Here is a 26059-nt window from a genome sequence, read left to right as displayed (position 1 = left end):
AATTTAACATCCTCTCTGTATAATATTAGTATTTTGTATTAATAATGATATTATATATTATAGTAAAATCAGTAACATAACTAATTACATAATAACATTTTTAGTGCGCATTTATACGAAAGAAGTTTGGAAAGTAAAGAAGGAGGAGGGAAGGTTCCTATTTACAATATAATTATCAACCTTGTGCTGTGCATGTAGTAAGATGATTACATGAAACAATATTGCATGTAACCTTAGCGGTCAAGATCTAAACTTTATGTCATGTTAGTCAAGAATATTATCTCACTATCAGTTAATATAAATAGACATATAATGTATATATGATGTTCCATTTTGATACATTATTGTATATCAACTTAAAATACTAAATCAGTTTAAAAGACTAATATAGCGGGAGATTCACACACCACGTATAAAGTGAATTCACGCATAATATCTCACTTTTTTATTTCTTTTCAGAATCTGTACATATATAATTTCGGATTTTACGAAAAAACTATTAAATCAACGGAGATTTTTAAAACTTTATTACACATTGCACATCTAACGTGTAAAGCTTGTTGTAATTTATACATTACGTTAATCGCGAAGCAATCATGAAGGTGAGCCTCGGTCTGAAGACAATGGCTTACGTGAAAATAAATCGCCGTGTTCGGCGAATTTTAAACATACGCAAATACGGTGAGTATAATATCTGTCGTGCGCGCGCGCGTGTGTGTGTGTGCGCGCGCGCGTGTGTGTGAATACATGTGCATTAATATGTATATATATGTAGATAGTTATTTAATATTTTTTTTAAATTCTACTACATTACATATATGAGTGAGAAAGAAAATCTATCGATCTTTTTAAAAATATGTTGAATTTGTTTTATCAGTTGATAAAACAGTAGCACAAGCGTAAAGATTAATCCAATCAATAGCTCAGAGAATCAAAATAAGCTATAATGTAATGTGCGCGACATGATTTTACAAATTTTACCAATATGCAATATATATAATTTTTCCCGCTTTTTTCCATCGTTTTTGGTTTCATTTTGTGTTATGTCTTATTGTTTTTGTGATCCGTATGTGATTTCCGATAATGGACTTACCAGAAATTAAAAAATTAATCGATTAAGAAATTTGAATCTGATTTCAAAATTTAAATTGGATTTACAGATTAACTAAATTTACCGCATTAGTCATTTTCTCTCATTTGTTTTTGTTTTTTAATCTCTATTTATGATCATTTTTATGACCGTTGTTTTTATGATCGTACCGACCGACCGTGTCAACATTGAGCGGGGAGCACACACTTTTGCATAAGCGCATAATCATAAGCATAACGAAATTGATTGGTCCATTTTCTTATGCATAAGGAAATTAACCAATCAATTTTCTTATGCTTATGATTATGCGCTTATGCAAAAATGTGCGCTCCCCGCTTATTTAGTCATCATTACATTGTAAATGTAAATCATCGACGATATACGTGCGGCGATAGCGATTGGATGCTGTTTACTTAATTATACAGATTCGTGGGTCTTATTGTTAATGAACCTTTTCTCCAATTGTTGATTTTAATTTAAGATTTGACTGTAACTGCAAATGTCTGGTGCATGTCGGGTTTTAAAATACTAATTTGATCTCTATATATTTGTACTTATGCTAAAGATGGACCAAAAACTGAGACGTACATTTTTAAATGCATATTGGTTAATTGAATTTAACAATAATAAATTTGCGCATCAATACCTGCGCCTGGGCATTTATCTGCCAGTTTTTCTATTTAATTGTTCTTTCAATATCTTAACATTGAGCCTATCGGTGTCATTATTGAATATATATATATATAATGTTATTTTATAAATTAAAACAAATTTACGACAAAAATACATTCAACATTTATGTGATTTATATATAGTCATAATGGAAAATGTAACAAAGAATATGTGCATTGACTTGTAAAATCGTAATCCTAAAATCATTTTGGCCTATTTTGATTGCATGTTGTTATCGTGATTGACAAAATGCAATAATATCCGTTTAGTGTTAAAACATCCGTTGAAGCGACCGCAAACTTTTATGAATAGTACAGCCGCGGAGAGACAAGTTGATTTAATACTCGTTCATTATTTGACGATGAAACGGACAGAAATTACATGTTCCAGCAAACTGCACCACAAATATGCAATCGAATGAGTTTGGTGGTTGAAAGAGAGGTGAAACGGACGGTCAGTTGCGCGTTTTCCAGCTGATTGACGTTATATACATAACGCACGAGATTATTGTTATCTCTCGCATGAGATTACATAAAAGTAAAAAGTATCTTTGCTGTAAAAAAAAAAAAAAACAACGGGAGATGAAGCGCGGAAGATGTAGAGAGAGATACGAGACACGAATATCGCATTTTCGAATAAGAGACCGATCTTGGCAGCATGAAAACCTATAAATTTCAGCCGGCGTCTTATCGCACGCGCGCGCGCGCGCGTTCGTATCAGCATAAAATACTAAACTTATAAATACGCATTGCAACTAGCTCGTTGTATGGAAACGATTAAAAGCAGAGATAGTTTAATCGTTCGTGGACACAAAATGGAGTGAAAGGCGTGAAACTTTTATTATTATTGTTAGATTATTTTAGATTATTGTTATAAGAATAATTTCCGCGTGCGATTAATTAAAACGCATCTGAATATTCTCTTTTATCCTTGTTGTTTTGTTGCTTCAGCTCTCTAGTGCATATTGCAGAATGTGAGAGCAATCATTTTGTTTTTCATCACAGTGAGCGATCAACTTCTCGCTGATGGCGAAGTGAAGAAGCAAAGAATACCGTTAAACATCAATACCAACATGCTGAAAATCGGCTTTCTCGGCGGAGGGAAAATGGCTCAGGCCCTCGCCAGAGGTTTCATACGAGCGGGTAAATAATTTTTCTCTATAAAAAGTAAAAATATAGCTGTATACTATATTTTAACGATATACATAACTTTCTTTCTTAATAATTACGTTTCAATATTTTTAAATAATGTATGGATTATAGATAAAAATCAATTACGTACACATACGCGCACTCACATATTATATGTATATAAAATCAACATAGTTGAACGTATATAAATTTAGTCAACAAAAAATGATTGAAAATGTCTCGAATGTGTTTTTCGCATCTTTTCACGAGCTTTCTTTTTTTATTTTACAGGTTTAAGCAAAGGCGAGATGATGCTGGCCAGTTGCCTTCCGAATGATATTGGAAGCATTGAGACATTTAAAGTGAGATCATAGTTTATTCTATTTTTATATAATGTGTGAAGATCGATAATAAATCGACGAGCATTTTTTTTGTTTATAACACAATGTTCAATAAGAAAATATCACGGATGATAAGACTCGCAATACACGTTGTAATATGAATCGGCAGTCTGTTCGTAAGTTCTTTGTGAGATATTAAAAACATTTAACAAATAAAAGAAGAGAATGTTTGTGCTTTATATTGTTGATTTTATTCTGAAATTTTCAAGATTTAGTAGATAAGATCAGTCAGAGATGTAATGATGAAGAAAAAAAGATGTAATTAATATAGAATATTTATACGTACATACATATATTTGCACATATTAGCCAGTACAATGCGATTAAAAGTATCTATTATAAGAAGCTGCTATAAAGAAAAAAAAAAAAACGATGGTCATTATTTTGTATTCTTATTTATTGAAGGGAAGCACAATTAAGATATATATACATATATATTAAACCCCATTACGAAATAAGATGGATATAGTTTATAATATTCAACTGTTGCACATTTATCTGTAATCATTTATCAATCGTGTACAATTTTTTCGCAATTGATTTTTTCATAATTTGATATTTATATATTATCGCAAAATGTACACGACGATTTTTAGGGTAATATCACCGTGCCTGATTCTAAATTCTACTAGATTTTATTTGTACGAATTTCATATAGAAAATTTATACTTTTACTATATGAGAAAAGCATGTAAGACAATAAAGTTTCGTGTATTATATACATATATACATACATACATATATATAGCGCGCGCATGCACAGAAACGCGTGCAAACGTTATATATATATATATATATATATATATATATTAAATGTACCAAACTTGTATCTAATTAATTAATATTTTTAGGAAATGGGATCAAATACTGTTTTCGCTAATGCTCCAGTCATAGATTACGGTGATGTGCTGATCTTATCGGTGAAGCCACAAATTGTACCGAAAATTCTGCCAGCGTTGAAGATGCACGATAATAAAAAATTACTCATCTCCATCGCCATGGGTATCTCCTTGATCTCATTAGAAAAGGTAAAATATTTTTATTGTAATAAATATTTTATTGTAATAAATTTATTATTATAATAGTTAATAGTTAACGGTAATTGGGTTAAATCTAAAAAAAAAAAAGGGAAAAAGAGCTTCGTTAAATATGTTTTTTTTTTTAAATATTTTTATGTTTTCTATCGCAGCTTTTGCGATTAGTTTATATTATTGGCCTCTTCCTCTCTAAATCTTTTACATTTTTTTTTTTTAAATAAGAATTTGTCGATGTCATATGATGATTTATTGCGTGCAAACTAGTCGTAATAAAAAAATAATAACGACATACTTGAGGAAAGATATATTTTCAGGCGCTGCCAAAAGATACACCCGTGATAAGAGTAATGCCAAATACACCGGCATTAGTTGGTTGCGGAGCCACGGTGTTTGCGCGTGGCAAGAATGCGAGCGATAAGGATGCCGAGGTCACGGAGAAATTATTTTCCGCTGTAGGCATTTGCGAAGAAGTCCCGGAAAATCTCATCGATCCTGTCACTGCTTTGGCCGGTTCCGGTCCTGCTTATGTTAGTAAGCTTTCCGTTTATTCGTTCGGTGAATATAATTTTCAAACGTGTGTGTAAGAAAATAATCTATTATTACAATAGTTAATAGAGAAGATTGTGTTAAATCTAAAAAACAGAGAAAAGGGGCCAATATTCTTTTTTTTTTTTTTTTTTTTTCCTCATCGCTATTCTTGCAATTAGTGTGTATTATCGGTTCCCCCCTTGCGTCTCTTTGGATTTTTTCTCCAAGCATCTTTCTCCTAAAATTATTAAAATATTTAATGGGGAAAGAAAATTTCTTCCAGGTATACATGATAATCGAAGCTATGGCTGATGGTGGTGTGAAAATGGGGCTTACCAGATCCATCGCATATAAACTCGCCGCGCAAACTGTTTTAGGCGCCGGTACTATGGTTCGTGAGACAAATATTCATCCAGGACAGCTTAAGGACGACGTAACTTCACCAGCAGGTCAGAATTTGTAAATATGCGATATATGTAATGTATCTCCTATTTCTTAATCAATATTTGCACCTTTTTTCAACTTTTTTATAGGATCCACTATAACTGGTATTCATCATTTAGAAAAGCACGGTTTAAGGGCGGCACTAATCGATGCCATAGAGGCGGCAACGCTTCGATGTAGAGAAGTTAGTTTACAGGCAAAAAAAGATTATTAATAACAACAAAGATTGTTGTTACATATAATAATAATTGTGTATCAATGACATGCATTTTAAAGGATTAAATATATAAACGTGGATATATATGTATATATTGGGTCTAAATATAAGGGTGGAACATTTAAAGTCTTACAAGCTATTATCTCTGAAAGTACACATTATAATAAAAAATGTTTCAAACAAAAGTTATTTGATTCGAAGAAGACGCAATTGATTTGACTTTGGATAATCGTTCGAAGGTCACGTGAAAGTCACCTTTAATTTTTTAAATGGAAACCCCCATTTTTCATTACACATTTTTGTAGCTTTTACCTCGAGAGCTTTTCGAAATATTGCAAAAAAAAAAAAAAAATTTTTGCATTAAGTATTTTTCGAGTTATTTTATATCTTAATCTGACATATTTTGATATAAAAAATAAAATATTTCGTAAAATATTTAATTTCTGATAATTTTACCGTAATATTTTTATGTATAGAATAATGATACAAATTAATCGGTATAAAAAAAAATTGGTTTTAAAAAGAAAAAGTATATAATTATTTGCAATGCATTTTTTTAAAGCTTTTTTTATTTTTTTACATCAATTGATTCCACATCAAACTAATGGCATCTTCTTATATCTCCCTTCGAGTCAAAAATAACTTTTACCTGAAACATTTTTTGCTATAATGTGTACTTTCAGAGATAATATAACTTATAATATTTTAAAATGTGTCCCACCTGTATACAGCTTTTATATATGTAGCATAGATAGTTTTTGGAAGCAACCATTGTGCTCACAATAAAATTTAGTTTGAACCATTTAATTTGATATATAAATATTTGTTACGGTCTGTCTATACGAGCCATATAAGAGCGCGCACGTGTATAAAAATTATGTTAAATTATTGTGTGTGACAGCAGAATAAAATACTATTACAATCCATTAATAGGAGAACACTCTGTTAGCCTCTCTAAAAATTTTTTCTTCTCTTACTATGGATAGAAACAATTGTGTAAATAATTATCTCTATAACACAGCTAACAGATAGATTTTTAATCGTTTGGACATAATTTTGACACGAAATATGAGATATATATATATATATATATATATATATATATAGATCTGGGAAAATTAAATTATAATGATAGATTTACATAACATATAATAAACATATCTATATAATATAATGATGTCTACAAAATATAAAAACTAAAGTTTATTGATTTTTATAAATCTAATAATGTATTTAAATTTATTAACTAATTCTTGTTGGCTATTTTCAAGAGCTTTTCAATTTTAATATGGTAATTTTTATCGGCAATTTTTAATAATTGATTCATTAAGTATTTTTTAACTATAAATTACATACCGAAACAAGACTGATGTTTAGAAATGATCAAAAAAATCTGTATAAGAAAGGATTTGTGTGTATCCTTATCTTTTTAAAAAAATTATGTATAATTTTTAATTTAATAAAAATAATTTCTAATTGTGTATATTGTTTATTATACCTTGTAAAAAAAAGTGTTTGGCTACATGTATTTAGTATATTATATGCATTGCATTGCTTATATTTATTATAAACATATCTAATTTAATACAAAAGTATATATATATATAATATATATATGAGAAACGTCATACAAATGGACGGTCAAGATGGCTTCGATGACACGTACTACCGTTCACGATAAGTCTACCCTAGAAAGCCTCTAAGAGAGAGAGAGGCGCCAACCTAACCAGCCTTTTCGTGATTGGCTGGCATAATATATTTGGTCATCGCGACGCCAATGCAGAGCAGATGGGATACGATTCTTGGATTCTTGGAAAATATCAAATGTTTGGGATTATATTACGCATTATATTTTGTAATATGCGTAATATAACCTTAAGCATTTGATATCGTCGGTCCGAGAATTCGTATCCTATCTGCTCTGCATTGGCGTCGCAATGACCAAATCGGCACATGTTATGCCAACCAATCACGAAATGGTTGGTTAGCACCTGTCTCTCCTAGAGGCTCTCTAGTCTACCCTAGAGTCCTATATAATCAGAGAAGCGACAATGGCGTTCCGCTTGCTGATTGGCTGACCGCTACGGGCCCGTTCCACTTAACGACCGCAACGCTCACTCTCTATCATTTCATCTTTGTTGTTAAAAATTAAAGTGGTCCGGCTAACTATATGCTTAAAATTAGCAGGATGGCCAACAGAAAATAGAGGTAAAGGAAAACTAAGCATTTATATCGTTTCAGTTAAGGTTATATATAAGAAGATTAAGTCATAATCCTAGGACATTCATAATGCAATGCAAAAAATCGATGTGCGCGCAGTCGCTATTGAAAAGAGATACTAAATAAAATGAATTGTTATTGGCTTTCGCAATGCACCATATGGATTGCTCATTGGTATACATAGGCTGCATTTCGATATTTACTACCAGTACTGAAAATCTATAGTGCATGCGCGACGTAAACTATAGATTTTCAGTATTGGCGGTGAATATTATATCGAAGCACAGTCACAGTTGTAGGTAGAAGATTGTAGAGCGCGTCGCGGTGGATTGCACGAAGTCGCATATCCGAAATGCGTTTCGCATTTTTCGCAATTATTATCATTTAAATTTTAAAATGCGAATCTCGCGTTCATACGATATACTATTGTAATTATATCTTGTAAAGTATTAGTTTGCAAAACGCATTAAATGTTGTGTACATATAATGTATACAATCGCGTTATTATGAATATTTATACTATATATATATATATATATATACACGTTGATTACACGATTACGCGGATATTAAGCGGGAGACCCGCTTCGATTCCGCGATTCGGTTCCGAAGATTCCCTATGCATATTGTACATTATTATTTGTTCTGCCAAAGTATAACAAGATCTATTCGACGGTAAAATTTTATCCAGGAATACGAATTGTTTGACATTTTATGAAGAATACAAAATTTTCAAAGATGGAAGGATCATATTCTGACGACGTTTAATAGATGTCACTACGAATATATTTTGGTTCGCGTGAAACCTACCCGCGGCCGTGGCGCACAAGTGGGAGGTAGGAGGTGGGAGGTGGGAGGTGGGAGATGGGAGACCCAAGTAGTCCACCATCTTGCGCGTGTGTCTAATAACTAATGTTTGTCGCGTGATGGACACGAGTTGATTCGAATTTCGACGTGAACGTGAACGTGTGTGAACGTAAAAGTACAGCGACGTTTTCACGGGTGTCCGATGAAAGTGACGCAACGTGACAATTCAGTTTGGAAAGATTTCTTTGGTGACAAGCAGTACGAAGACAACGATTGACACTGGGCGGAGCGCGTCTTTGGTGAGTCGCTTTTCAGATTAGGTTAAATAGAATTAGATTATCGTACGATTCTTTTTTATCGCGCTGCTGCAAAATCTATACATCCTCGACGCGATTCGTAGTATCGCATAACCAATCTGCGACGTGCGAGTCGCACGGTGCGACCACTGCGATCATCCGTTTATTTATTACCTAACTTTACCTGTCCTCTCGCAACTCGCGCTTGTGTCAATTATTGTACATTATGCATCGAAGAGATTTCGTTCGCGCGAAATCTATTATTTCGGAATTTTACCGATAGATATTTCGATGGAGCGATAGAGAGAGATCCAGACTTGTGATAAGTTCTCACGAGATTTTTTGCGGAATTTATTGGATAATTATATTATAGTGTTAAAAAAAGCGAGATATCGATGTTTATGTCATGCATGACTGCATCATGACATGCATGCGTGCGTGCTTGCGTAAGAAGCTCTAGAAAGAATTAAATGTATTAATGCATCGCTTCGCTATGTAAGAAAATATGCGCTTTTAATGTAGTCGTGTCCAATTACTTTATTAGAGCTTGATATTTAATATACATGTACATACATACAGATATATACACATTTATATGTATATTGTTCGATGATATTTAGATGTAGATTAATCTTGTATATAATGGTTGTGAGATTATTACGATACGTCCTAGTCCGCGAAACGTCATCCGAGTAAAAAATAATCGAAGATACATATGTAACGATTCTTCCTGAATGTTAAATTTCACGTCATTGATATAACCTTCGATAGCTCAGTTGGTAGAGCGGTGGACTGTAGTTGAGCGTTGAATATTTGGGGGAGAGCCATCCATAGGTCGCTGGTTCAAATCCGGCTCGAAGGAATTTTTTTTTTCTCTCGTGATCTTTGTTGCACATTTCATTTTATTTCATCTTCTTTTATGAATAACAAGTATATTTATTATTAATATTTTCATGGTTTTTCTTGTAGAAAGTGTATTCAATTTTTGATCGAGAAACAATCCATTTGAGAAAAAATGTTATCCTAATACCAACAGCAGCGGATTCTTACTATTTTTTGCGTGCTTTTTGAAATTTTGTTGCTTTTACGTAGGCTTTTACATTTGTATGTAGAAAAGACTTTATACTCTGTATTCTATTAATTTGGGAACAGTAAAATGGGATGGCAATTAGAATGTTTTCGCGATATTAAATTAATGCTACCGAATGTATATTTTGCATTTTGTGAAAAGCAAGAATTTTTTTGTTCCGATATTCGTTATTAAAATCATCCATTTTTTTCAAATTCGGAATTTCTCGTATACATATAATAAAAATATCTATGATATGCCATCTAGGTTTAAATAAGGTAAAAAACGAAATCGCATTATGGTACGACGAGTAAATATCGTAATCGAGACGAACGAGCTAAAAACGAACACGCGACTATGAATATTCGTGGCTAAACGGATTAAAGACCGAAAAATATCCATATTATTGGACATGCGGGATGGCCATAAGGTACAGTCGCACAGAACGCGCGTATTCGCGATATATCCATGATAATTTATAGCCGCGTCCTAATCGTCTTTTCTAGCCATAATTTATTACTACTCCATCCATATTTATTGGCGCTTTGGCCACTGCATTCTGCCGATTATATCGTTGGTGTGCATCTATATATATATATATATATATATATATATATATATATATATATATATATATATATACACACACACACACACACACACACACTGCAATAAATTATCTAACGCTCGAAGGTGCGACGGCTGACGCGCACCGAGAGATAGATTGCGGTAGAGAAGAGAAGGGATTTATTTAAGCAACGCGGTATTTTATATACGTGATTTATGTTGCATTTTCCGCATATACATACATGTATAAATGTATATAATTATATCGTACTCGGTTTAACCCCTGCACATTACGGGGCGATTATTATCAGACATCCTGTATATGTATATATCATATACCTAATACATAACATCTCAATGGCGTAAGCGTAAAGTGAGAAGGGACGAATAAATCGCTGATGATTAATTTTATTGATATTAAATTAGTTAACAACTATCACGAAAATTACGAATAACATCGATGACTTAAATTTTAATGACGTTCCGAGTTTGTTTGCTCGATTTAATTATATCGGGTAATATTCCTTTATTGACAGTTTATCGTATATTAAACGTTGCGTTTATAATGCGGCTTGTACATAGCAGTAAAGCTTTGTGTATGCGACATATACGGTTGTAATGCACGTATACGAGAATGAGAATAATATATATGATTTGGTTTGTATCGCGCGTTCACGATCTGTTATTATTTCGCATGTACATACATACATACATACATACATACATACGTACATACATACATATGTATTATTAGGTACATGACTGACATTTCGCGTTGATAATAATGCAGTGATCGACATTTCATAGTGACGTAATATATTTAATATATCACTGCTTGCCGAAAAATCGATGTACTTAAATATTTATAAATTTAAATATTTATCGGAGCAAGAAAAAATTAATTGAGAGATATAATTGCTAATTAAGTTGTTACATGTTTAAGTTATTGATGTGTAATAGCACACACACACACACATATATACACAATATATATATATTTGTAATACGCGTGGAACGTTACAAAGTCGTATGTTTATTATTACTTATATACATAAAGGGATTGTAAATGTATTTATTGTCTGGAATGTTTATATTGCGAGCTAATATTAAAGAGTTTTATATATATATATATATATATATATATATATATATATATAACTTTTGAATGTGTGACCTAGTATGTATGTAATATCGTATACACAAATCTTTTTGCTCGAAATATTATTTTTTTCTCATTGAAAAGAATAAATACAACGTTAATGCGATGGATAATTAGAAAAAAACCTCCATGCAGAAAAAGAACATCGTAGATGCGCGAATGACCGATTATATTCGCAAATTCGCGTGATTTTCTTCTTTCGATGCGACGAAACAAGGGATCGAATTTACGAATGCCGATTCGATCCGCAGGATGTTCATGCACGAGAAATATATTACGTTCCTGTTCAATGGCGTGACGCGTAATCGGCCGTTAAATTCGTCGGTGCCGCCGGCATGAACGACACACGAAACGATTCAATTAGTGCATTCGGTTTCCGACGGGTCGCGTCATCACGTGCGACGTCGATACTCTCGTCATCGGTCGCTTTCCACTGATGATCCGCGCTTTCATAAAAGTACGTGGGTGTGGTGCGCCTATTTATTATTGTTAAATAAAATGACGAAAAGCTGCGTTCCCGAAATAATACAATCGGCGCGAAATTCCCATCGAAATTGTGACCCGTCAAACGCTTGACGGATTGGCGCGCAAAACTTAAAGCTTATCTGACCGAAGAATGGCCGATGATTCAGATATTAATATCACGAATATATGTTAATATAATATACATATGATGTTAGTAAAAAAGTAAGTGACCAACCTTTAAGAGCGTATTTTTCGTGATGGGGGTGCTAGATTTATAGGGTTGATTGTATTGTCAAGTACGTGAATTATTAAACGACGGGCATGCAATAGGAAATTTTCACGTGGTGGCAAGAGAACGTGGTGTGTCGTCGAAACTTTAGTAACTATGTTATTAGTTTTCACTATTCAAAGACATGTAAGTAATTGTTTTCACATCGCACTCGCGCGATTATTTCGCGTGATATCCATCTCGTTATTAATACATAAAATCGTGGATACATGAAAAATTTATTTAATTTGGAGTTTTGCGAGATAATTTGATTTTGTTTAGCGCTATGTACTTAATTTATTAAGCTATTATTACATCATTGCTCTACACGAGATGTTAGTGACACATTCGATGAGAAAATGATAAGAGCAATAAAAAATGTAGAATAAATTTATACTTGATCGCATTTTACTTTTCGAGAAAAGTAATTTGTAACGTAAAGTTGCGCTGATTTTTTTTTTTACTTAAACATGTATATAAGTTTAACACAAGTTTGACAGTTTACGATAAATGATTGCCATTATATAAAATATAAGTCATATAATATAACAACAAAGAAGAGAGAGAGAGAGAGAGAGAGAGAGAGAGAGTTTTCTTTAATTTTTAATATGAGACACTAAAATGTAAGTTGCGTTTGCAAAAATTGAATTACCCTGCATATGTACGTTTGAAATCCAACTAACTTAATTACAAGAAATGCACGATTGTATGTATACCTCCAGACCACCGGATACATTGACTCACAATCTACTATCGAGATTAACATATTATCTCTCGTCTCAAAGGGCTTTTCATATCATTATAGGTAAGGCGGATCTGCAATAACAATGATTGTTATGCTGAAGGAGTTTCCTGTGGGCTACGCGCCTGTTTCTCCACAATTTCATCTTTGAAACTGATGCATAATGTATGGATATATTAATTAAATTTAATATAATACCACAATGTATTGACAGCAAACACGGGATATTACAGGATATACGTCGTGCATTGATAAGCAGAGCGCGATAATAATTGCTAATTGCGATTAGCGAAGCGATCTGTGCAATTTTCATAAAGTGTGGCAGCAAGTTTTATACATACATCATTGAATAATTTGCAAATTCTTAAAGAATGTATTCAATTATCTCATCTATCAGGTGAAAATTGCACTTTGGAAAAGTAAAAAGAAAATGAAATTGTGTCTATCTCTAAAAGAATTTTATTCGTATTTATATCAAGTAGTAAGTATGCATATATGTATATGTGTATATGAGTGTATACGAGTATATTATTTTTATAATCAATTTTTTTTTGAGAAATATGATACAAACGAAATATACATGTATACAAATGCTAGTATATTAGAGAGCAAATGGTTTTTTATTCTGTAAAGTTGTGTTATTAAATTCGTCTCACTGTTGCTCGCTCGACGACTTATCTAGCCCCTAGCCAATAACATGTAGATTACGTGTCGGGACACGTTGGGCTTTCGGCGGCATTATCATCTTTATCGTATGATACAAAGAACGAGAAATATTGGCCCTATTGGCGAACGCGTGAAAGCATCTTCTCGATCATGCTCCACTTCATATTCACAATTCGCGTGCTATGAATCGTTTATGCGGCCGTATTGAATTCGTAGGTTCACGCTTTACCGGCTCGCTAAAGTATGCCAGAATAACACGTGGAGCAATCATTTTTTTGTCAGGATTATATCTAAATATGAGAAAAATTTTGACGCAACCGGGTTACTGCGTATTCTGGCTAGCTTATGACATTTTTTTCTTTGACAGGTGTCTATGAAGCGGGCACGATGTTCTACAAATTTCAAAAAAATACTAAGAGTTCTAATAGCACTTTTCATAGTTTTACGGTTTCTGATAAAAATTAAAAAGGATTGCGCATTCCTTATATTAAAAAATTGAAATTGAAAAAATGTCTTGCCAACTTCGCGAATCTAGAACGACACCCTCCCCTCTAAAGTACTAAAACGCGTTGATCATTATAATTTTTAGCAAGAATTCCCAATAGTTCTGTTCAAGTTCAGCGCATATATTTCAGATCGATATTCCACGAATTTACAATTTTTAATCAATTTTTAATCAATTTTTAATATTCATGCCCAGCGCGACATTTAGTAAAACTTAATGTTGTGCTGATAACTTTCGGCAATACTAACCATTGTTTTCGATAGTTCTATAAAAGTTCTATGTTTTAAAAGTATTTTTATCAAGAGTTTAGCCCGTTAGTAATTTCTTAAACAATTTTTGACAATTATGTCCAGCACGACCATTAGTGAAAATCATCAGCGCGATACTAAATGTTGTGACGGACGTAATTGTTGAAAATTGTTTAAAAAATTACTAACGGATTGGACTCTTTATAAGAATACTTTTAAAGCATAGAACTCTTACAGAACTGTCAAAAAGTATCGTAAAAACTGTGGAAAATCATTAGCAGAGCACATTTTCACTAACACTAATAAGTGTCGTGCTGCATATAAATGTCAAAAATTGTTTAAAAAATAAGTAAATAGTTGGAACTCTTTGTAAAAAGATTTCTAAACCATAGAATTCTTATAGAACTGTCGAAAACTACTGTTAGAATCGTGGAAAATCATCAGCACGACATAGTTTGTGACACTAAATGTCGTGCTGAGCGTGGATATTAAAAATTGTTAATAGGTAGAATATCGATCTGAAATTGCATATATGTGCTGAACTTGAACAAAACTATCGAACTCTTGTTAAAGATGATAATATTCAACGCGTTTTAGTACTTTAGAGCGGAGGATGTCGCTAGATTCGCAAAGTTAGCGCGCGACCCTTCTTAATTTTTATCAGAAACTGTAAAACTATAAAAAGTGCTATTAGAACTCTTGGTATTTTTTTGGAATTCGTAGAATGTCGTGCCAACTTCACAGACACCTTTGACGGAATTGTTGCAAGAAGTTTGTAAAGTTAAGAAAAATGATGGCGGGGGGGGGGGGAAGAGAGCGCAATTAGGAAATGAGTATGATTAATGATATAATTTTGTGTAGAAAAATTAATTTATGAAAAAACTTTGAATATCTCTTTGAGCAAAGTATTTCTAGGGTTTGTGTGTCCCGAGATATGCGTTTCTACATGATATTTTACCAATTACAGCGAGTTGAAAGTAATTGAAGAAATGCCAATGGCGTGCGGCTATAAATTCACTCTGACGACGTCTTTGCATAAAATGTCCTCGAGACACACGCGTTACGCTTATTAAGAAAATATAGTTCTTAAATCGAGATGCGAAGCTGTGAAATAACGATCGTGGACATGCTATTTTTATTGCTGCCGATGCAAGTTGATAAGATAATTAATATAAGTTATCGAGACAAAAAATACAATTATATATAATAGTCATAATGTACGTACATATGTATAAATGTCTCGACACATACTGTATGTACGCATCTGTTTTTTCTGGAAAGGAAAAAAAAAAAAAAAAAAAAGAATCTGATGAGAAAGTTGAAAGATTTGTAAATATTTATATTGCACTATATTGCGATATATGTATATGTGTGCGATAAAAAAGTGAAACTTTCAAAAGAGACACGAGGCAACGCGGTGCGACGCAATATCTTGGGTGTATCGTAATCTCGGAATGGGTTGCGCGCAAGTTGGTTAGATTCGGCCAACAGCGAGTAGGCGCCGCGCGTTAATGAAATCGCCTAAGTAACAGCCGCGCCCGTTACAGATGTAACACGTCTCTCGGCGTATAAAGTGTGATCCCCGGGATCTTTACTGTTATGCAAATCGGGAACGATGCGAATGGTAGCCGACCGACTCGACGGCGACTCGCGAAAGCGTTACGCGATGGTCCCGGTAACCCCGTAGATTTAATTAAGATCACTATCAATTCCGCCCATTCTAACCGCAACCGGTATCTTCTTGTTTCCTCGCTCGTTTCCTCACTAACCCACTTTGGTAGTTTCTTTGTTGCGGATCGCTCGCGTCTCCCGTCAAAAATGTTCAAGCAGGGTATACATATTATTATCCCAGTGAGATATTGAAGCTACTTCAGCGAAGCTTTATTCAGCGTATAGAAACAAGTACAAAAATACAGACGTACTATGTTTATTTGAGCTGATGCTATCACGCTTCTTGACAACATTTTTAAGAGATCGAGTATAAAACAGCAAAGTTATAATAATATACGTTGAGAATAAACAAGTAGATATAATAGCTAATTAAATTTCTATACGTTTTACGTATATATATGACATTTGATGACGTTTTATTTGATTGTGTGCGTTAAAATGGTTTTGCGTGTCAACTTATTAGAATATTATACATATACATACATTTAAAAAAATGTTCTTGTTTCACATTTTAGTTTCTACTATTTAATTTCTTTTATTTCACTACTACTTGTATTTGTATTTTTTTTTTTTTTTTAAATATCTACTATTGTTATATTGTACATATACGTATACAATAGAATCTTATATCTCCAATTTATCATTTCTCTCATTCATACGATTATATAACAATTAGAAATAAAAAAATTCAGATTCCCATTATATGGACGACTAAATAAGCATTTCAGAAATTAAATCTGCGCATATATACATATAAAAGAGATACTTGCACTCGCATACATACTTTATATCGTACATAAAAGTATATATAGGATTGAGATATTTTCTTGTCGCGCGCTGTGCAGTTATTTGCCACTCATCTTCTCAATATTTGTGGTTGATGGTCGACCGAGAACGACCACATTTTCGATTAGACGAAAAGATCTTTGTCCCAAATCGATTAAGATTGTGTCCTTTTCATTCTATTACCGGATACCTAATACCGGCGTACAATCCGTTTTCCAGAGTCGCATCCCAAACAAATATCAGGAGCGACCAATATTGATTCTGTCGTTCCTGCTTTTCTACTTTCAACGTTCTTTCGTCGTCACACATTTTCCGCAACAATAGCTCTCTGTTCCGAGAGAGAATTTATGTCGGCGTAATAAAATATTTTAAAGGCATGATCCACGTCCGGATATCTACGCGCTTATGCGGTTTCAGTTGCTAATAGATATTCTCAAAGATTTTATAGCGTTTTAGCTTTAGATTCTAAGTTTACCGTTTTCAGAATTGGAAAAGTGCAACATTATAAAGCTATTATTCCATTAAAAAAGTACTCGCGATTTTAAGAAGATAAATAAACAGATTTTTTTAAAGATATATACATGTATATATATGAAGAATTTTTTTGCATAGATAATTTGCCAACAAATTAATTCAATTAAAATTTTTATAAAAATATCGATAATATAAGTTTATATATATATATTGTATTTACTTTATTCTTCTTTTTTTTTATACCTGTTGGGTGATTCATTCAATTATGTTTTATATAGAAATTAAGTTTATGTAGAAACATTCTCGAAACACGCAAGAAATATCTCATTGTATTATGATGAGAAAAAAAAATTATTTTGCGGCGCGCAGAATTATACGAAATACAACTCGACGTATAAGGAAGGACAAATCAGCTGATGTCGCGAATACATTCGACCGCGTTTGCGCGACGATGCGACGAAAGTTGGATTTCAATTTTCCGCCCTTCGGAAGCAGGCAGGTTGCAGCTGGTTACAGCTTGCGCGACTGCGATCGGCACTCACGTATATACATTGCCCGAACAATATTCCGTGAGTTGGTCCTTCCCTAATGGCTAATAAACTAGCCCTCGATAAATTCTCTCTCTCTCTCTCTCTCTCTCTCTCCCTCTCTTGTTCTCTATTATTATTCTCCTATTCTAATATCCTTCGCTCGCACTATCTTATATAGAGCGAACGCCATAACGTCCGCGCGGACACTTGTCCTTGTCCTGGATATTCCGGAGCAGGATAGGCCGGCAACCAATATAGAAAGCGTTCTCCTGATAATTGTAACCGTTGTCGTTCAATTTCTTAATGTCCGACTGTCTTTCGTTACTTTTGTTACTCTTTTTCGTTATCATAAACATAAACCATAAACCATAATACACATAAACCATAGCATATTGAGTAATTTTTTCGATTAGCTACATTTCGATTAATCTAATACTAACGAGGAAATTATTTGGTATAGAAATATATTTTTGTTTTGCCGTATGATACACATTGTTGTCTTTATCAATAGATAAAAATCAAAAAGTTTTATTTGATTATAGACTATTATTTCTCTTCTAACATTGTCAAAGAGAAAGAAATTTTTTAGCCTTAGCGTAATTGTAATTATATGAATAATTGAAAAATCACACACGTTGAAAAATTAAATTAAAATTATATGTTGAAAATATATTTCGAGAAATATTTATCTTTCTTGATGAAAATTTCATTGTTCTAATATATTCTAATGTCTAATGCATTAATATAACGCATATGCGAAGAAATATATTTTTTTGTAAAACAAAAACGTCGATATTGCTGATAATGAATCTCAGGACTCAGGACGAGACGATGACACGACAGTTCTCGAATACAAATTGTGATGACAATCGGACCAACATTGTACCATGCCGGCGTGGCGCGGCGTGGCGCGGCGTTCCATCAAACTGATTTTACAAGTTCTCTCCGTAGCTTTGTTCGCGCCGACATTCGTCACCGCTGAATATCCAACTTGCTGACTGTCGGAAGCCAATATTGAACTTTCCGATAACTGCATTCCGCATCAAGTAAGCTCGGCCGGCTAATTTGCCAAAAATGATTCGGACGTCGTCGTTTGAGTTCCGTCGCATTCTTCAGTCTCGTTTGTCGTCTGAAATATTTTCAACAACTAAAAATATCTCCCGTGCAGTATATTGATTAACATAATGATGTATAATAAAAAAATTGATTCGAAATTGATGAAAAATAAGTGAGAAATGTGAGATATTGGGCACAATACAGAATATTTTATAACAAGGTATACGTATATACAATAGCATTAATAAAATTTTATGTTAAATTGTGACAAAAAATATGCTTCTTTGGAATAAGGAACATGAAAGAATTTTAAGGGCGAAAAATTAGTCTTGAATTAATTATTCATAGATACGAAATGTTTACTTTTTCCATTGTAAAATATTATAATTTACTAACCATGATACTTTTTCATGATTCAACTGACAAATTAAATCTCTCGGCATTACGATACGATGCACCTTTTACTTGCTTTCGTATATCGCCAAGTTTCAAAATCTCTCACTCCATTTGAATGGTCCCGTTAGCGATCGAAAAATATAAACCAATTTAACTTTTATCGAGTACTACTACATCATTGTATTTCTTGTACCCAGACATCCGGTGATTTCGCGTCAGCGTCTATAAGCCAGTCTATTTTAAACACATCGGTGCTTTATAAATGAAACTTTATAACATTACTTTATTCTCTTCTTTTCTGACTCGAGTAAAATTTATATTTATCGTAAGAACATTGAACAATTGCAAATCAAACTAGGACTAATTTTAAATCTATATCCGCGAATAATTCTGACAATTAATAAAATGTTTGAAAATGTATAGAATTATTCCCACCTTTTTATTATACGTGAATTGATTCTTTATTTTAATCAGGATTAATTGGAATCATATTTGTGGCTTAAATTTTTGAAACAGTATTCAAAACATTCCCAAGAAAGGTTTCGGAAAAGAAAAAAGGTTTAATTTATGAAAATGTTTCTCAAAAACTAAATAATTGCTACGACTTCTTATTATCGATTTATTATCGATTCGAATGTTAAATACTAGAATTGTCAAGATAGAAAACTGCCGAGTTTTTAAAAAATGACCATTGATATTTTTTTAATTTTAGTGAAATACTCGAAATTTTTAAATAATTTGTAAATTTATATAATGTTGTTTTTTATAACATTATCAACTCCGATACAGATATTATATAAATGCAGAGATTAAAATTTTGAACACGATAAAAATAAATAATTGTCTCTCAATGCGGTTTAATTTTATCACATTATCCCGTTTTATTAAACTGTTGGAAGAATTTGCTTTTCTCGTAAACGATCGTTATAACATTTTGTCCGACAACTCGGTTTCCCGTCTATCTCCGGAGGCGATTTACGGAGTAAACTTCGTAGCTCTCTCCATCGTTCGTGTTGTCGGATTTTCTCCAAAAGTTCTCGCGGCGGTACTCGGGATGAGGGACTCTTAACGATTTTGCTGGATCAGAAGACGTCGACGAATTTAATGTCGGGATCTTTCGTCGTAGAGCAGTGCTACATACATGCCGGATTGCAAAATCAAGGGAAAGCATTTTTGCGTATCGTCTTGCAAGGATTTGTTTGCAGATTTTATTGCAGTTTTATCCAGCCATAGGTCGGCCATCTTTCGCGTTTTCTTTACGAGAACTTTCTTCGCTGCCGGATGCCAATCTATTTAATTAAAATTGATCCGAAAGTAATATGAATTTGCATTTTTCAGCATCTCGATCTGGCAGCATTCGATGTATACATATATCGCGCGCGCGACATAAATATCTCGGGTAGAGCGAATAGCGAGAGCAAAAATTACGGATATGCGAACAGATATCGGCAATTATATGCGAAGTGTCTACAGCTGCCAATTACAAGAATAACTTCTTAATCGAATCATTATATTATCTTACTTTTTGCTAGAAATTTTAAGCGCGATGTTAATTGGAATAATGTCGATAGTGCAATATATATTTTTGTCGATTGTAATAAAATAGTACGCACAATGTATACGTTATTTATAAAATACATTTAATTTTACCTAAAACATAATTCAAATCTTATATTTTAATATTTATTTATGGAATCTATGGGTTCACGTGCGCGCGCGCGCGCGCACATTGTACAGGATTTATATAAATATCTATTATTATTAAAGTAAATGACTCTGTGAAGATTTGGCTATTAATTTAAAGCAATTGGTGTAATTAATTAGAAGCGTAATTGTGAGTGATTTACTAATATATAGCAAATTACAAGTGTATAATTATTTTATCAAAAACTATATGTAATTATCTCTATAATTAAATTAAGCTGGGATGAATGTACACACATATTTCAGAATGCGCATTTGCGCGAGAACGGTTTATTTTTTGAGTGAATTAAATATTTTGGCATACATCGTTCACATATATTTTGCGTCGTTTCAAAATATGTTTTATGATACGCGCAGCGCGAATCATTGCAATAAATGGCACAAGCTATGGGAAGAAAAATTTATTTGTACGAATTAGTTTGTAAAATCGTTGATCCATGGAACACACGCTCCTCGTTTAAACTCCTCGTCGATCCTCCTAATGTCCTAATGAGTTTTCTGTCTTTCTTCCGTCGTTTGTTTCGATTTATTGCAGCTGTACAACAACATCTTCGGACGCCCAAAGAGTATTGTACCGCAATTGTTTCTATCTTGTGTTTCGATATTATTGTCGTTTCTGTTTCCTTCCTTTTCAATCTGAGGCGCATTTGCATATAAACGAGTCTCGTCTGTCTTGTAGAATGCTTTTAGAAAAGATCATATAGCGCAAAGATAGGGCGTAAAAGTATGCGATTTATTCGTAAAAATATTTTGTTAAACTCTTAATCACAATATGACATTTCGTGGCTTCTCTCTTTTCGAACATTTACAATTTTGTAATCAAATGTGCGTTTGTATGTACACGTGTATATATATTTCAGTATATTTATTATATTATTAAAGTATAATATTTCAATGGAATAACTTTAATTTTTTTTAATTTTTACGATGTTATTTTACCGTGTTTTTTTTTCTAATTCCTTTTTAGCCGAAATAATGTCTGAAAAGTTTGATGTTTTAATTGATTAAAATTTCTCTGAAATAGAGAGATTAAACGTTTAATATATTTTATTTTTCTCTATACGTACATGTTTTATTACTGGGAAAATATTTTTGATATCGTAGCATATATTTGATGAAGCCGTTCTTTCTTTCTCTCTATCTCTTCTTTTTATCCTCCTCTTTTTATCTCTCTCTATAAAGGTATATCAACTATGCATTGAGATAACGCGGCCGAAATTAAACTGGGAACAACGTTGCTGCAAGCCGCGAAATAGCATCAAAAGCTAATATATTTTTAATGTTTTGCATCGTGCATTGTTATTTTGCATACAAATTTTTGCTTTATGCTTTCAAAGCTATGCGTGAAAGATTATTCGCTAGCGATTAATGATGATGCGCTATTTGAGATTCTTTATGAAAGATCGATAAAGTGAAGAAGATTGCTAACGCCGTTGCGTGATTTGCATATTCGAAATATGTCGTATGCATATGTAGCAGGATCAAATGCACTTTTGTTTCCGCGATGTATGTCATGCTGCTCCGCCCTCGCGTTTTTCGCATTTGCAATCCAACCTATTAAATTGCATGGACGCGGATGGAGAAGAGAGAAAAATAGAGAGAGAGAGAGAGAGTATATTCTCTGCTTTTATCTACTTTGTTAATATTAACGCTTCGCTTTATTTCTTATGAATATTTAATGCTTGATGAGCAATAATCAATTTTCAAATGCAATTTGCGATTCTTTGCATTTATCAAAATTATCATATTAGTGACTAAATGAGTATTATTAAGTAAGAATAAAAATAACATTATTTGGACTAAAAATAATTATGTACATACTATATATATACACTATTATACTAGTACTGGATGTACATATCCGCGCACCTATTATAATCGCTTGTTATCGTCGTTATTGATGACAATTTTAACGACTTTTCAAAGCATACTTGTCTTCAGCGATGAGTAAACATGTGAAAAATTTGGAGTATCAAGTAAATATTCAAGAATAATCTTGTTTCAATCAAATATACATAAAATATAAATATAATATAAAATATAAATGTATAATATATACTACTATATAAAAATGATATTGAATCATAAAAAACATAGAAAATCTTTATTTCAAATGCTATAATCGAAATTATCAATTGAAATAAAAGTGAGATTTATCAGAGAAAAATTCTTATTTGATATTATACTTAAAGTTTGGAGGAGCGGGAGGGGGAGGGGGAGGGAGAGAGAGAGAGAGAGAGAGATATCATTACTTCAATTGATTATTTAAACTCTTTAATGAGAAATGTACAGGGTGTCTGATAATAATCGCCTCACCCGTATTGTGCAGGTAGAGTGGGTTAAACTGAGCAGGAAAGTCCCTGTACCATTTTGCGATTTTTGTAATAATTTTTGAGAAATTAATTAATAAAGATCGACGAGTTCGCGCGAGTATAAGCGCGCAGCGAGAAGAGACAACCCAAAAGTATAGGCACACGACAAAATTTTGGGAGGAGCGCTCTACAAATGACAACAGTTATGTACGAGCGGTATACATATAAACGATGAATTCTCGCGTCTTAACAACCACATATCAATGTCGCTCATACAGGCCGTCCTTTCTCATCGCGCGATTTGGCCGATCTTTTTTAATTAACTTCTCATTAATTATTGCGAAAAGCGCAAAACAGTACAGGACTTTCCTATTCGGTTTAACCTGCTTTATCTGTATATTTCGCGTGGGACGATTATTATCAGATATCCTATATATACACATAAACATTTTGCTTGCCTCATATAACTGATATTAATATTCTGTTGTATTATTACTTCTAGTTGTGAATATTTTCTCTCTTTTTCTTTCATAGTTTTATTCTGAATAATAAAAGCGCAAGAGGAAAATGAAACCTCTATTCGTATTGACATTCATACAGCACATAATCAAAGTATGTTAAATGCCGATGTATCCTTCGCATTTCTTCATAATGACAGAGGAAACAGAGAAGGAAAAACAAAGATGGAAATACACTGGGAGTAACCGGATACGAGTAAAGGGGATAGAATGAAGGATATCTAACTACGAAGAGGCGAGTGTACAAGTTGATTTTCAATACTGTTGATGTTCAATCTTCAATCCTCAAGCATACGATATCGATACCAGGTAAACAAAAACAGAGATTTGTGGGAGTTTGATGATAGGGTTGCAGAAGAGAAGGGAAGGAAAGGAGAAGGATAGGAAACTAGGCAGTTAGTGGGAGAATCGTCAGGTTAGGTACTTAGTCATATTAGTGATGGTATTGTCGACGGGACAAGGGGAGAAGTAGAAACAGAGAGAAAATGTGTGTGTGTGTGTGTGTGTGTGTGTGTGTGCTGGGTGCGAACGCCAGCCAATGGTGAAGTGTTGTCGACAACTGGAGAAGAGAATATGCCAGACACGTTTCCTCTTGGTACCACATCCACGCAGCCTGTTTCTAGATAAATGTACAGAGTGTCGCGATATGAAAGCATCGGTGCGGAGAGGGGGGGGGGGTTGTTTTGCTACGCGTAGATTTTTCTTCGGAAACTGGGAAGTGTATAGTATAAGGGCCGTATAAAAGGGGGAAGGCAAAAGAGAGAAAAGAGACTACCAGTGACGCCAAACTAAACTTTCGACTGCGGAATTTGTTGCCGTATAAGGGATTTTTCTTTAACGAGTTAGACAACTCTCACAGACACGGTTCGAAAGATCAATTTTCAATTATATATATATATATATATATATATACACGCATATATTATACTTATGAAATATTGTATATTTTGTGCATATAATATACGTACATTATATGTGTGTATGTATGTATTATTATTATAATATAATATTTATATATATTATATATATATATATATATATATATATATATAGCTGTAATTGTGAAGGATAATCGAAATTAAAGTTTAAATTGGATGATATTAATAATTCGGGATGCGAAAATATAAGAGGCGCAAAATAGAAATAAGATGAAGAAGTGTATTTTTTATAAGAGACACTTATAAGGTTTTAAAGTATGTATATATATGTGTTTTTGGACGAAAGCAATTTTTACACAGTTCATCAAAATCTATTAAATGTTACAACTTTTGTTCTCCAGTTTTCAATTGCTTCACTAACAAGAGTTTTTAATCCTAGTCTATCATCTTGCAAAATTTTATCCAATTTCAAAATCTGTTTCGCGCGCTAAGGAGCAGATTCCGCTTTCTATTTTACAAACTCATTATCGACAAATTACCAGAGTGTTACAATGATCTGCTTCAATTTAGTTCGCGGTTGAAGGAAAAAAATGGAGAATATGTCGACATACACAAAGGAAACAGAGAAAAAGAGAGCTGGCGCCAGCTGAACGGTTTGTGTTATCGTTCTCATATTTTCCTGGGATTTCATTGTTCGAGCTTTGACTCATGGAAAACGGACAAAATTTCGCCGGCGTATTCTCGTGATTTGTTACGCCGATTCAGAACTGACAAATGAAAAAATGTTACGCGAGACATGTGCATATAAAGCGAGAAAAGTATGCGCAAAAATGGATATATCGAGACGAATTCGAGCTTATACATGTAATGGTTTAAGAGGGAAAAAAAAGAGGTGTCACAATTTTTCGACGAACGACAAAAATAAAGAAAATTCTAGAATTTCTTTTATCTATATTTATCAACATACGATATATTAAATATAAATTTTGAATTGAGAATCACTATACTTTTATTCTTCTACAATTGTGAAAACAAAGGATATATAGATATAAATTTATATAAATATAATAAGACGTTTGTTCTCTCTTTCATCTGTAAAATTATAGAGAATATTTTACTCTATTGTAGTATTACATATTGTAATATTAAAAGCATTATAAGAGTGAGAAATTAATAATTTCATAGCGAGATTTTTTTGTCAAC

The 26059-nt window shown here is 32.9% G+C and overlaps 2 protein-coding genes and 1 non-coding gene across 7 annotated transcripts in view; all 3 read left to right on the top strand.

Annotated features, from left to right (window-relative positions):
- Nucleotides 1–484: 484 nt before the first annotated feature.
- Nucleotides 485–6550, top strand: LOC138935419 (pyrroline-5-carboxylate reductase 2). Of its 4 annotated transcripts, none has more exons than XM_070299983.1 (7): nucleotides 485–681; nucleotides 2767–2904; nucleotides 3184–3254; nucleotides 4145–4321; nucleotides 4645–4857; nucleotides 5142–5307; nucleotides 5392–6550. In XM_070299983.1, the coding sequence occupies exons 1-7, from the start codon at nucleotides 597–599 to the stop codon at nucleotides 5514–5516; spliced, it is 975 nt and encodes a 324-aa protein (XP_070156084.1). In that variant the 5' UTR covers nucleotides 485–596; the 3' UTR covers nucleotides 5517–6550. The 4 variants fall into 4 exon arrangements, with proteins under 4 accessions (XP_070156084.1, XP_070156087.1, XP_070156085.1 ...); XM_070299986.1 differs by lacking the exon at nucleotides 485–681 and adding an exon at nucleotides 1453–1519 and having other exon boundaries at nucleotides 5392–6548; XM_070299984.1 differs by lacking the exon at nucleotides 485–681 and adding an exon at nucleotides 2380–2588 and having other exon boundaries at nucleotides 5392–6548.
- Nucleotides 6551–8603: 2053 nt separating this feature from the next.
- Ph4alphaefb (prolyl 4-hydroxylase subunit alpha-1) overlaps nucleotides 8604–26059 on the top strand; it is a 144299-nt gene continuing 126843 nt past the window's right edge. The window contains exons 1-2 of one of the 2 annotated variants that reach the window (XM_070300485.1): nucleotides 8604–8845; nucleotides 23995–24287. The gene's annotated coding sequence lies outside the window, so the exon portion shown is untranslated. The remainder of the gene's footprint in view (nucleotides 8846–23994; nucleotides 24288–26059) is intronic. The other variant, XM_070300484.1, reaches the window with a different exon arrangement.
- Nucleotides 9604–9704, top strand: Trnay-gua (transfer RNA tyrosine (anticodon GUA)). The gene is made up of 2 exons: nucleotides 9604–9640; nucleotides 9669–9704. It is a non-coding gene; the product is annotated as a tRNA-Tyr (tRNA).

This window comes from Polyergus mexicanus, unplaced genomic scaffold (genome assembly GCF_030449975.1).
Source record: "Polyergus mexicanus isolate NDT 795.1 unplaced genomic scaffold, iyPolMexi1.0 SCAF_8, whole genome shotgun sequence".
NCBI lineage: Eukaryota > Metazoa > Arthropoda > Insecta > Hymenoptera > Formicidae > Polyergus > Polyergus mexicanus.
The sequence above is the reverse complement of the archived record's forward strand: the minus strand, read 5'-3'. Positions and strand labels throughout refer to the sequence as shown.

What these genes read in the sequence shown, in the direction of transcription:
- LOC138935419 (XM_070299983.1), top strand. Translation starts at nt 597, where the DNA reads ATGAAGGTGAGCCTCGGTCTGAAGACAATGGCTTACGTGAAAATAAAT. An exon ending in CCTTGATCTCATTAGAAAAG is followed by an intron (nt 4,322 to 4,644) that starts GTAAAATATTTT and finishes ATATATTTTCAG; the next exon opens with GCGCTGCCAAAAGATACACC. An exon ending in CGACGTAACTTCACCAGCAG is followed by an intron (nt 5,308 to 5,391) that starts GTCAGAATTTGT and finishes ACTTTTTTATAG; the next exon opens with GATCCACTATAACTGGTATT.